At 43.1% G+C, this 13,439-nt stretch overlaps 1 protein-coding gene across 14 annotated transcripts in view; it reads right to left on the reverse strand.

The window, feature by feature from the left end:
* Window positions 1–13,063, reverse strand: part of PLEKHA5 (pleckstrin homology domain containing A5) — a 158,906-nt gene extending 145,843 nt beyond the window's left edge. For 6 of the 14 annotated variants that reach the window (XM_077178123.1, XM_077178117.1, XM_077178120.1 and 3 more), the window contains exons 1-3: window positions 12,859–13,051; window positions 12,635–12,711; window positions 9,731–9,788 (exon numbers count right to left, since the gene is read on the reverse strand). In XM_077178123.1, coding sequence (XP_077034238.1) covers window positions 9,731–9,788; window positions 12,635–12,711; window positions 12,859–12,947 — 224 coding nt within the window. In that variant the 5' untranslated portion in view covers window positions 12,948–13,051. Of the gene's footprint in view, window positions 1–9,730; window positions 9,789–12,634; window positions 12,712–12,858 lie in introns of all 14 variants that reach the window. The other 8 variants (XM_077178125.1, XM_077178119.1, XM_077178116.1 and 5 more) reach the window with 5 other exon arrangements.
* Between the last annotated feature and the right edge of the window lie 376 nt (window positions 13,064–13,439).

A 13,439-nucleotide genomic window follows, 5' to 3' on the forward strand; every position in this document is an offset into this window, starting at 1 on the left:
GATTTTTATTGTATTTTGAAAGTGAAGCAAAATGCAAATATTCCAGGTAAGAAACTTGGGATTGGGTGGTCTGCAGAACAGGCATAAAGAAGAATGTGCTTTGTATATGTATGTGAGTATATATATGTAAGAAATAAACACTAGTGGTAACAGGAAGACCAAAAAGATAACCTTTCATTAAATTTGCATTTAAACAGATATCACTTTACTATACTACCAGGCATCACTCATCTAAATAATTCTAAAATGTCACCTTTTATGCTCTTTACTATGTACTGTGTAATATATTCAGCTAGAAAAGTAGGCAAATTTAATGGTTTTGTTGTCAGTTTATCTGCTCTTAAGAACAAAAAACTTTCCTTAAATCCTCCTCTTTTTGGCAATCACTACAGAGAAAGTTTAAATCTGGGAAACTTAAATTCAGTTTACAGGAAAAAACCCTTTCATTTAGTTATTGAATTGTCAGACAGGAGTTGCAGATAAAGAAATCCAAGGCTCAGTACAGGGGAAATAAAACACCTTTGGCAGCAGTGTTGGCACAGTTCACACCCTGCTTCCTTCCACAGCACTCCAAGGCAAGGTTGATGAAGAGACCTTGCAGATTGCAGGATTGCCAGCTCATTTCTACCTGGAGCTGAGCAACAGGAGGGGCACAGGCAGGAGCCAAGGCTGCCTGGCAGGGATCAGGACATCCTGCTGCAGTGCCCAGGGATGGGTGTAAGAAACCCCAACCCAGTGCTCTACAGACCACAAACTCCAAACACATAGCCCAAGACTCCCATTGCTGAGTGTAAATATTTAGGCTCCCAAACTCTTCTAAATCACAGAAATTCACAGAAATTCACAGAAATTCACAGAAATTCACAGAAATTCACAGAATGACCAGGTTGGAAGAGACCTCCAAGACCACTGAGTCCAACCCAGCCCCAACACCTCAACCAAACCCTGGCACCCAGTGCCACATCCAGGCTTTGTTAAACACACCCAGGGATGGTGACTCCACCACCTCCCTGGGCAGAACATTCCAGAACTTTATCACTCTTTCTGTAAAAAACTTTTTCCTGCTATCCAACCTACATTTCCCTTGGTGCAGCTTGAGGCTGTGTGCTCTGGTTCTGTCAGTGCTGCCTGGAGAAAGAGCCCAATGCCACCTGAGCACAGGCACCTTTCAGGAGTTATACAGAGATATGGTCACCCCTGAGTCTCCTTTTCTCCAGGCTGAGCACCCCCAGCTCCCTCAGTGGTTCCTCACAGGGTTTGTGTTCCCAGCCCCTCTCTGGCCTCGTTGTCCCCTCTGGACATGCTCAGGTGTCTCAATGTCCTTCCCAAACTGAGGGGCCAGAGCTGAACACAGCACTCCAGGTGTGCCCTCACCAGGGACAGGGGCAGAATGACCTCCCTGCTCCTGATGGCCATTCATTGTAGGACAATGTTCATAAGCACCTCCTGTCTGACCCAGAGTAGCTTTAGTGACCTACTCCTCCAAAATTCACTGTAACAGGGATATCTTTAGGTTTCAATTAAACTAGCTCAAAATTTATTGATTCAAAAGTGAAATTATGCTGACAGAACAAAGGAGATGGATCAATCACCAGAAGCTGAAATGTTATTAATTGGAAAAAAAAAAACCAACAAAAAAAGAAGTTAACATTTGTGTGCTTTAAAAACTGAAAATATTTCAATGTGTCAGACCAGGTAAGCAACTGATACCCACATCAAGCAGAGAAGATCTGAGTTTGTACCACAAGAGAGATTTCAGATCAGAACAGATGATATGAATATCTAATGAGGTTTAGCTTGCATCATTCTTCTGATTAAAATTCATCATTAAAATGAACATTTGCTCTTACGACATTGATTGCTCAAACATGCATTTTTGTTTGCAACTTTCTTTTTCAACCTTTGCATCAAACCTTACAAAAGATTTCAACCACAGAGTTCTACATTCATCTAGAGGATTTTCCTTGTTCATCAAAAAATACAAAAGTAACCCTATAAAATGGTATGAAAAACATCTAAAATCCACAACAAAACTCTCCCCCCACAGTTTTAGCCATGAGGAAACCAAGTTCCCCTTTTAGGCATTCAAATAAATCAGAATAAAAGATTCTATTCTTCACCATAAGCATTTCAGAGCACCATGTGTTGATTCTTGTTGCTCACAAAATTTTATTGCAAAGAGGTATTTCTGTCCCTTTTATAAGCCAAGTTCATTGAAAAATTTTAAAGATTATACATCACATGTTTTTACTCATCCCAAAAATAGATTCTCAGAAATTATAAATGTTATGGACATTGGTCAGCAGCTGCATAATCTGCAGGATTTAATGAAAAATAGGGAATAAAAAAAATCCAGAATGACAGAATTTTGCTAGTAGTACAGCTCAGAACAAAATCCAAAGCTGTATTTTTGCAGGATTTGTGCAATTACAGTATCCTGCTTATTCAGTGAGTAGTAAACATGATAAAAGCTTCCAGGAAATACTGGAATGGAAAGATGGCATTTGAAATTGGAACTTTCACCAGGCAGTTTTGTTTTCTAAAACCTTTTCTAACTAGGACCTCTCTTGCCTGGTCTAACACACTGAAACATTTCCAGTTAATAAAGCACAAAATTTGTTTTTAAAGCACTTGTTTCTATTAAACATGATTTCTAATAGATTCTGGAAGAAGAATAAACAGGGAGCCAATTTTAAAGGTTAGGTTGCTTGGCAATATAGCTTTCCTTGCAAATAATTGTTCTTACTAAATCACAGTGGAGAAAGCCATGAAGAACTAAGTTTGTGGAGCCTCCTGAATATGGAGAAGTCCTTTTAATCGTTTATATAAAGCTTCAACACAGTCACAGGCCACATAGGCATTCAAAATACTGTCTTAAAAGCCTTTTTCCCCCTACCACACAATTTCAAACAAGTATTCAATTCAAGTTTCATAGGTGTGGAGCAGAAAGATGCAACTTCACAGCCAACCATACAACCAGACCTTCCTGTCCTGGCCAGCACTGGGAAGCAGAGTTTCACTGGAGTGCCTCTGCTGTCAAGTTCTCATCCCCAAATTTCTGCTTCTGATGGTGGCTCCTCATGCAGCTTCTGTCTCCCCACAACATCACTGTCAGAGAACCCATTCCCCTCAACCAAATGCAAGAGAACTGCAAGGCATGGTTATCTCACACGTCCCAAAGCAAGAAGGCAAGGGAGGAAGGAGAGAGGGGAGGGGAAAGAGTTTAAATTTAGATATTTACTTACTGAAACACAGAAAAGAACACACATCCAGGCACCACTGCTGGCAGAAATCCCAGCAGTCAGGGCTGTGGAGCTTTGCTTCCAGCAAGGATTTCTTTGCCTGAAGCTCCACAGGAGCCTTCTCTCGCTCTCACAGGAGCAAACTGAGGAGTGCTCTGCACTGCCAGCCCCAGTGTATCTCAGCTTTAATGCAAGTGGAATTCATTAGAATAGGAGCTGGGGCAACATAAACATGTGCAGGAAAAACAGGCTTGGTGCAACACCACAACAGACATCAGGTTTGATCAGCACACCAAAACTCTGTCAGACCACAGGGATAAAAAAAAAAAGTCGGTGCAACTCCTTTAAAGCAAAAGCAGAACATAAAAGGCACCAGGTGGAATCAGGACCTGTGAAAGTTCTAACAAATAGAGGAGTATTGTATAACAATAGAGGTGAGGTGTTTTTGGAAGTGTCCCTCAGCTCCAGGTGCTGCAGGATATGGGTACCAAGATGGAGAGAAGAGAAAGAACCTGTGCAGCACCCAGACACAACAGGAAGATGAAATAGCCCCAAAATCATTCTTAAAAAGGCACATCTTTTTTTTTTTTTCGTTGCAAAGGGGGGAGAGTTTGGGGAAAAAAAATGTACCACTGCATTTATTAAACATTGCAGCAACCACCTACATGAAAGTTTTGATTGATGAGCATTTCCATTGCTTTTTGCCATCCTTCACACATAGTGAATACCCAAAATGAAAGACCATGTAAGAATTCACTTCACTGTAGTAAAAGTAGAGTATATCCACTTTATCTGCTATTAGTACTTCATCACCAAAGACCAAAGCTAAGGAAAAGATCCTTCCACTTCAAAAACAAGGTTCTAAAGCTGGAGGCCAATTTACTAATTTGGTCACAAATATCAAAAAAGTTTGAGTGTCTTCAATATCTTTCTCATGGACTTCAATATTTCATGTAACTACTTATGTATAGGAATTTTTGTGGTTTTAAGTAATTATTCATTAATCCTTACAAGTGTTGAAAAACTTGGTAATGATTAAAAAAAAAATCAGTAAGTTCCCTCACGCTTTCAAGTCTTTCTCAGTGAAACTGAAGCATTTAAGGTATTGCCCAATTTAGAAACACACTTCAGGAAAGAGACAGCTCAAAATATCAACCACAGACGTCACAGGCAAAAAGAGCCTTTAGAATCACAGCAATTCCTAACACTCACATTTGATATTCCACCTCCCAGCCTAACTTTGAAACAGACTCCTAAGCCAGGGATAATGGGCCCTCCCAGACCTGCACACGAGTCAGACAACTTGTTTGTGCAGGGTGAACTTTTGCCACCCTTCCCTCTGGGAGAAATCCCATTAAGTTTGCTCCTAGGAAATCGGCTCCCATTCCTTTTCCTGACTGCTCCTCTCTGCCTGGTTGTCTCTCCTCCCCTTCTGCAACTGCTCCCACCCTTTCAGCCTTCTCCTGCAGCCCAGCACTACCTACAGCCCTGTCCTTCCACATCCAAGCCATCAGAAGCTGCTTTTTGGATGCAGTCCCACCTCTCCTCTGACCCACACCCATTTCTTCCTGTGCCTAGAATCCTTCCACCTCCACACCCAGCTCCAGCTCTGTGGTATTTTTGGTTCTTGGAATATTTCAGTGGAAGAAAGAAGCAAATGTTCAAACAGATAATAAATGTGCAGGCATTCCCCCCCAAAAAAGTACTCCTTATCTGAACAGCTTTGCTCACTACAAAAGGGACAAGGTAGCTTGTAGCTAAGTCCCAGTTCACCCATACACCATTATTTGACCTACAGGTCTCACCATATGTGAAAAAGAATTAAGTTTATTCTTCATTTTAGTAAAGTAAAGGTTAGAGGTAACAAGAAAAGAACTGAATTTCTGGGAGGAATACTGCAATTCTTAGTCTTGGAGAAAAACAGTTTGATCTGTTCATATTTTTCTCAAATTGCATTTTTCCTTTCAAGAAAGGGCTTTCCAGCAAACACCACTGGCTGTTCTTTGATTTTTCTGGAGAAAGTCTCAGCTGAATGGGAAAGGATCTTTAGAATGCACATAAAAGACAAAGGTTCAAACGAAAGCTGAATTCTCAATGAGCGCAGGTTTATTTTAGTAAACAAAAGAAACTCGGAGCTGAATGCGATCTTATCCCTTTTAATCACTTAATAAATTTTTCTTGCCTTCCCAATTGTCAAGCTACATGCCTACAATAAACAAATCTGCACTGACAAAACAGTCTCTATAAAAGCACACAAAACCTCTATTTGGTGCAACAGTGAACTCACCTTGGCTTTGGCCAGGCTTTGCCAATGCCTTGATTCAGCCAGCAACAGGCAAAAACTGTTCTGATGAACACATAAAAAGTAAACTTCAAGAGAAACCCCCAAAAATGAAACTTCAACCCTCTTAATTCTTTGAGTTTCTAAGCACTTTTGCAGTCAGCTTTTGTACTGCCCAAAAAGTATCAGTCTTAGAGCAAGTTAACAAAAATCAAATTCCAACATGCAAACAGCCTACCTAATTCTAATTTCTGTAGAAACCAACCTAGGCAAAGTGATGCAAAATTCCACAAGTATCATCTTTGGATTGATTTTTAGAACAACCTTATTTGGCAAATTAGTAATTTAAATAATATAACCCTTGCTTGAAAAGAAAAAATACTTTAAAAATTGAACATATATTTAGAACTACTGCAATTAGAACCAAAAATGCAAGAAAAGTAAGCAAATGCCTGAGTTTAGATCACTGGGTGATTTTAACCAATGATAAGGGTTTCTCAAACACATGCATAAATGCACACACACATTTAGTAATTTTATGGTCCTCCAACCCAGTGCTTTGGTGCCTAAAGATTATGAAGCCATCACCAAGACCTAAAATCATCAAGCTGGAAATTCTCAATGATCTTTCCAGGTGAGGAGTCTGAGCCCCATGATCAGGTGTATCTTCTCTACTGAGAAGTATCATAATGAGATTTTCCTGTGGGATCCTTTTCCTCAGGCACTTATAAATAACATAAATGACTTAAGCTTCCCACAATACTGCCCAGCTTAGATGTGTTTTGGGGAGAAAACCCTTAACTTTTCAGAGTGCACAATACACTCAGCACAAGTAACCAGTCCAGTGGAGGACCCTAAGCAGGACAAAAGAAAAATAGCAAGTTTGCTGCTATTTTCAAGCCTCAAGAGTTTTGCTTCATAATACAGAAGATACAATACTTAACTGAAAATAACAAACGTTGTAATTGAATGTTATCAGTCCTACAGTCAAGGGCCTTACGTTCTGGGTAAAAGTTTAGTTATTTCAGCAAAGTTTACTGCTAGAGCTCCCCCCAAGTGCCAGTGAAGGGATGGCAGCGCACAGGTCTGATGCATAGTAAATAAACCCAGATTTCTCACCCTGAAAGAGACAAAACACCCAAACAATGTAACCACTCTCCTGAGAACACACAAGGTATCCTGGCATTGCACATTTTTAAACTCCAAATAGCAAAGGACACCTGTTGTCATTCGGGTTTACCAGAGGTGAGTGAGGAGGATGTGGGGAAATGGTTCTGTCATTAGCAAATATTCTACTGCTCAAAAAAACCCTGAAAAAATAACATGCCAAAAAGGTCAAAGTCCTAGCTAGCATCAACTTACTATGACAACCCTACACCAGCAGAAAACCACAGTATGCAAAGGGAACAACTCCTTATCTATCCCTGTTTAAGTGTATCTTTCCACTTTAAAACTAGAACAAATTCAATGCCACGGGAGAGAAAAAAAAATGTGTAAAATAGTCACTGTTTGGTATTTACTTATTCTGAAACCGAGTGCACACATCCCAAGAAAAATACAGTGTCCTTTAAGAAGAATCACATTTCAGTGCAGTCTGTATACTGAGTCATTTGTTTGAAATGCCAGTGCAAGGAATGTTAAGATTTAGCTGACGATTATCTCCTCGACATTATCCCAATTTGATTATACAGTGTTTACTACATCAAAGCCAAAAAAAAGCACAGTAATAGATTCAGCAACACACCCACTTGGAACACTGAAGACCTATTATTAAAGAACCAGAAGAATAATTTTCAAAAGGTTTTTATTTTCAAACAGTCTAGCATAAGATCTTACCATAAAGGAAGGTTGTTAAACATTTCTATTCAACCCACATATTTGAAGCTGTGCCTCAGAAGTTTGGTCAAATAATTTATGTGATCAGGAAACTTGACTGCCCTTCTTGTCTAACTCTGACTGGACACAGGAATCCAACAGACAGGTTTCAGTGGCTGAAGCACCAAAAGCATGACATTAACATTCATTTCCCTGTAACTCATATGGAATATAAAGCAATATGTTTCTTTCAGACCTAACCACAAGCAAGATTTCAATATTTATAGTTTTGCCATGGTTTTGTTACACTGCAATTGACATAACAAACACTAATATTCAGCAAATCAGTACACACAAATGAGCAGGTTATGGTTAAAAATCCACACATGGGGGTGTTTGCATGGCAGGAGGTCACAACAACCCGGTGCTGTTTGCCCCTCCTGCAGAAGCCCCACAGTAGTTGAAATTCAGACAACCAGAATTATTGTAATCAACACATCACCCCGAGTCGCAGTGCCTAGGATTAGGAGACAGTGATTATAACGTTGTCTACATTAGCTCTCACATCCTCTCTAGCACCAGCAGGGCTGAATGTGAGACAGCTTTAAAAGTAGAAGCTATCACTGGGCAGGAATTCAAATTCAGCCCAAGACTCTACACAACAAACCAGTATTTAACTAAGGATGCCAAACTGGTCAGACCACGTGAACCTTTCAGCAGGCCTGACAGCACCAGCCCTGCTATCCTCCTACATCTGTCAAATCCCAGAGAAGTGTTTGTGCAACGTGTTTTCAAAGACAGCACAACTTCCAAACACAAACTGAGCTATTTGGTGCTGGCTATCAGCAAAACAATCAGCTCCGTGTGCATCCTCACAGTTATGGTAACACCTTGAACACAAGATCTTGGAAGGACAAGGGTACACAAACAACCTAGCACTCAGTAAGTCTGTCCAGAAGAGCTCTACAACAGCTGTTCACACACTTGTTTATTCCAGGAGAACTCAAGTTGCTATTTTCCAGTTACTACAGCTGGCCAACACACTGTTCATGAGCATATTCTAAAAGAAAAGGTTCCATCTCAAAGCCTAGAAGAATTTTTTTTTCACATTGTATACACACACAAACACAGCTTTCTTTAATTCTCACTTGTCTTCATTTAACAATCTGCACAGAACTCCTCAAAATTCTCAATGGATCCCTGTCCTCAGTCTGGTGGATTTCTTGTCAATTTCTACTCAGCACTCCTGCAATGTCAATTGCAAGAAGGCAGAATGGAACAGAAAAACAAACACGCTGCTTATCAACAAACAATCTGCCCTCCTAGACAGCACAGCGCCTATTCTGGTCAGATTTTTTGGGAGCATTATGCTTTAATATATGTTTTAAAATTTTGTTTAGGACCAAATCAAACACACTCATATAAAATAAACCATGAAACACACATATAACATCCACCTTACACTGTCTACAATGCATCTTACACAGAGCAGCAACCTTGTACTCAACACTTACAACACAGAAAAAACCTACCTGCAGCCTATAAACTATGTCTATAACCTTCACTCATAAAAATTTTCACACTAATGACATTTTTAATTTAAAGACAGCAAACCAAACACTCAATGCAGTGAGCAAAAAACTCCTGAATGAATTGAGAAAAGCCTGTGAATAGTTAAAACAGAAGAAAAAGAAGCATGTTAACTAAATATACATAGGTGCCACTTAAAAATTTTCCAGGTGAGGATGGTCTAACTATCTAGAGAGGAAAAGTCTGTAAGAAGTTTGTACAGATCCAACCAATACACCCTCTGGACTTCTATACAAGAGCTTGATTTTCATGCCTCTCATTCAAAAAGACAATACACACAGTAAGGCTACCACAGTGAACATGCTCCTCAAGACATACTCAAACCAGAACAAAAAAAAAAAAAAAAAAGGAAATCAATGCTAGAAGCAGAAGGTCTGCAAAGAAAATGGCCAAATTAAACCTTCAGTGCGGCTTTAAAACATGTAATTAGAGAACAGGGCTGAAACCAAGACTCTTCTCCCAGTGATGAAGTAAGATCTTGCCTTTGTGAAAGCATTAATGGCACAAGAGGGTACACACACAAATGTCAAGCAAACAGACAAATTCAAGATAGATGGTTACATTCACAGCAGAAACTGCACTTGAATCTGCATCCTCAAACAGCCTGAATTAGCAAAACCAGTCAAGAAATTGTTTTAGCTGTGCGGAATTCAGTAAACAAAGGACTAGATACCCTATGAAAATTTAAATGCTCCTTTGGATTTATAGCACAACAGTTTCAGTATGGAAAGCATTCTGAATTACAGCAACATTTACACAAACTAATTGAAAATTATAGTATTGTGACAAACATTCAACTTACTTTACATAATATCTTGCACCTTCAAAAGTATAGGCTTCCTCCCAACCTGTGGGTAAGTCTGGAAAACAAGCAGCAAAACATTCCAATTACCTTTTGAAATGAGAAATGATGCTAGCCATCCTTAGGTCTACTCCCTAACACCAAGGTAGTTAAAACACTGTGTCTGATTCCTCATGTTGAAACCTTTAGTCCCAAAGATTTCAGAATTGACTCACCAGACTGCCTAAGTGTGAATTCTGTAAGCCAAGAGAAACTACATACCTGAAAACCTGATTGGGGTTTCAGGTTCTCAAAAAATAACAAGGATGGTTTAAGTGTGCCCTCGTTTAACATTCCTTCCTTTGCCCAGAACTCAGGGTCATCCCCAGATCTCCCTGCCTTGAACTTCAGCAGCATCAGCTCACCTGGCAGGCAGAGATCTGAACAAAAGCCCATCTAACTGAGCTACATGCAAGCCACAAGCTCCTTAAGAGGCACGATATCAACTGCACCACAGAGCATTAGCATTGTATTAGCATAATTCCACCACTGTTGTGACTAAGAAGTGCTCCTGCAGTGTTTACAACTCTGTTGCATTTTACATGAAAATCGTTTTCCATGTAAATCTAGTGGAGGATGTGGGTGCATCTCTTCCCTTCTATTACCACTCTTAGGAGTCAGGAGTCCAGATATAAAAAAACCCCATACCACTAATGGTCAAAATTTCAGTTTCCTGGTGTGATGGAAGCTCTAGAGATGTTTGGCACCTTAAAAGTTTGCCCCCATCAATAAAAATAATGATTGATACGTAGTGCTCTTCCATTGAATTATGAAAGCAAGAATGCATTTCCTAAAGAAAAAACAAATCAGGCTGGGTTATGTGGTGGTTTTTATCCTCCTCATTACTTATTTGCTCCGGATGCTTTTTTTCCTCACTCCCATCTTTCTGCAGTACAGAAATCAAGGTGTCTTTCGATAACAGCACGGGGCAAAGTCCAGCAAACAGGAAGTCTCTCCAGCAGAAGCATTTATGGCTGCTCTAAGAACTTTGCAAAAAATACCCTTCCAGTGCTGAATAGCTCAAAGAATAAAAAGCACTTCAACCCATAATGGAGGACAAAGCTTTCCTCACCGTCTAAAACATGCCTCACAGAATTGTTCAACAGAGAGCTTTACAATAATATACATCTGCAAAAGAAGTGCCATTCACTCAAAAATTGTTTCTTAAGAGGAGATGTATTCTGAAAATATTTTGACTAGGTTCCAGAACAATGGTCAGAGCAAAGGAAGAGATAAACCCCAGAATAATTCTGTTTGATTATATCTGTGCATGGAGAGATTCATTAACATACACATGAATGAGAAAAACTCCAGGAATAGATTTTGGTTTTAGACACTTTGGTATCTGATTGATGAACTATGGTCAGTGTATCCAAGGTCATGCCTCAGCCTTGTGTTCAGAAACAAGTTTCATTTACCTGATGATAACTCTGCTCTGTTACACACAATACTCCAGACACTCAAAAGCAAACTGCATTTCCTTTAGAAGGCACTTAACAGCAGAAACAAATGAGACACTTGGAAAATTACTGGGAAATCATCATCAGTCAACAGGGACAGTGGGAATAGTTTAAAAAAAGAATTAATACTCAGCTAATGCCGGAGTTGAACAAGAAAAGCACTTCACACACATCTGCCCCCCCATGCATGCTGCTGTATTTGAAGGCCACTTGCTCAATCTGAGCACTGAGAGCAGGAGCAAGAGGAGCCTCATAGCAATCAGTAGTTCCATTTCCCAGCATTAAATGACTTCTTACAAACAACAGAACCTTCACTGCAAATCAAACTGCAGGGTTCTAATAGCCAGAAACCTGTGGTTTTTAAACTATTCCCAACTCGAAAACAAAAAAAAAAAAAAAGAAAAAAAGAAAAGAAAAGAAAAGAAAGGCTGCCCACCAGTTTTCTAAAAGGCTGTTTCTGATTCCTTAATGCATAAGTATTAACCAAACATAAAAAGCAAATAATCTGATACAGACCAATTCACTTGCAGATTATTTCCCTGTGATTATCCAAAGGCTTATATACATAAAAACAACTGCACGTATTACTACACTCCACCACCTCCCAGTGGCATATGCAGCCTGTGTGCAGCTCCAGCAGCCAAGAGTTTGGCTCCGGGTCTCCGGAGTGTCTGCTGTAAATCCTCCTCCTCCAGCACCTCCTGCTGATACTTCTCCAGAGTGGAACAAACAGCAGAAGCAAAGACTTGATTCCACCCTCCTCCCTTCCAAGTTATTTCTAATGTTTCAAGCCCTTTTTCCTCCTACCTATTCCACCTCTCCCAGTCACTTGGAAAGCACACAGACTCTCAGCCTGGATAGAAACGCAGGGAGAAAAAAGGGTTTCTAGGTGACTAGCGAAACCAGCCCCTATATTTCTAGTACACCTATCGTGGTTAAATCTAGGCACTGCTGGAAATAGAAATACGATGAGTGGTTTCGTGCTAAACTGGGGAAGGATGCTATGCAGGTGGATAACCGGGGTAGCCAGCGAGGAGCACGAGAGGAACGAGGCGGTCTCTAATGGTAACTACACAGGCTCGCAGGGGTGATACAAGGCAACGAAGGGAGAGCGGAGACAGATACATTACACAGGCACAACTCGGGGGCAGGGGGAGAGAGAAGGCGCCTGAAGAAGCTGGCCAGCAGGCTGGGCATGCAGGACTGCACGGAGACCGCAGCGCTGCTCACCCCGCGGGGAACAACTGCGCGAAGTGCGGGCAAAGCGCGACCGGGACCTGTCCCGGGGGGCTGCGGGGACCGGGGCTGAGCCCGGCCGGGGCAGGGGCGGGCGGGGGCGGCCGAGCCGGGGCTCCGGGCAGGGCTCCGGGCTGGGATCCAGGCAGGGCTCCGGGCTGGGTCCTACCTGCGCTGCGGCGGTGCCCGGTGATCACGGCCTCGCCGGTGAGCGGGTGCAGCCAGGTCGTGCTCTTCGCCTCTTCGCTGTGGGGACGGACACACGGACCGAGTCAGGCAGGCGCAGCCCCGCCGCCCCCTGCTCTCCCCCCCCCCCCCATTCCCACTCCTTCCCTTCCCCGCACGCCCCTCCCGGCCCGGCCCCGCTCCCCTCCTGGCCGGCCCCGCGCTCACTTGATGAAGAAGACGCGGCCGCCCTGGCTGATCCCGTAACTCCAGCTGCCGGGCAGCGCCCGCAGCCGCTCGGCGCTCAGCTCCGCCATGGCCGAGCCGCCGCAGCCGGGGAGAGCCGGGCACAGCCGAGGGGAGCGCGGGCGGGGGGGTGACGCGGGCACGAGCGGCGGGCGCGTCCTCGCCGCCGCCAACACCTTGGGGAGGGGAGGGGAGGGCGCAGCGCCCGCCCCGCCCCGCCCCGCCGCGGGGGCGCGCGGGCCGCGGGGGCGCGCCCGGCCGGCGGGGGCGGGTTCCGGCGGGCGGGGATGGAGGGAGCGCCGTGAGGCGGCCGGGGCCGTCCCGCGGGGATGGGGGCGGGATCCGATGAGCAGCGGCCGTGCCGGGGGCAGGGAGGCACGGACGGAGCGAGGCGGCTGCGCCCGGCCCGAGCGCGGCTCCGAGATCGCTCCCCCCGCGCTGAGATCGTTCTCCCGGCCCCGTTCGTTCGCCCCGGCCCCGCGATCGTTCGCTCCGCAGGGCAGCGAACTCCCAAATGCTCGGCTCCGCCGCTGGCAGATCCCTGATCGCGTCCGTAAGGACAA

This window comes from Agelaius phoeniceus, chromosome 5 (genome assembly GCF_051311805.1).
Source record: "Agelaius phoeniceus isolate bAgePho1 chromosome 5, bAgePho1.hap1, whole genome shotgun sequence".
NCBI classification, from domain to species: domain Eukaryota; kingdom Metazoa; phylum Chordata; class Aves; order Passeriformes; family Icteridae; genus Agelaius; species Agelaius phoeniceus.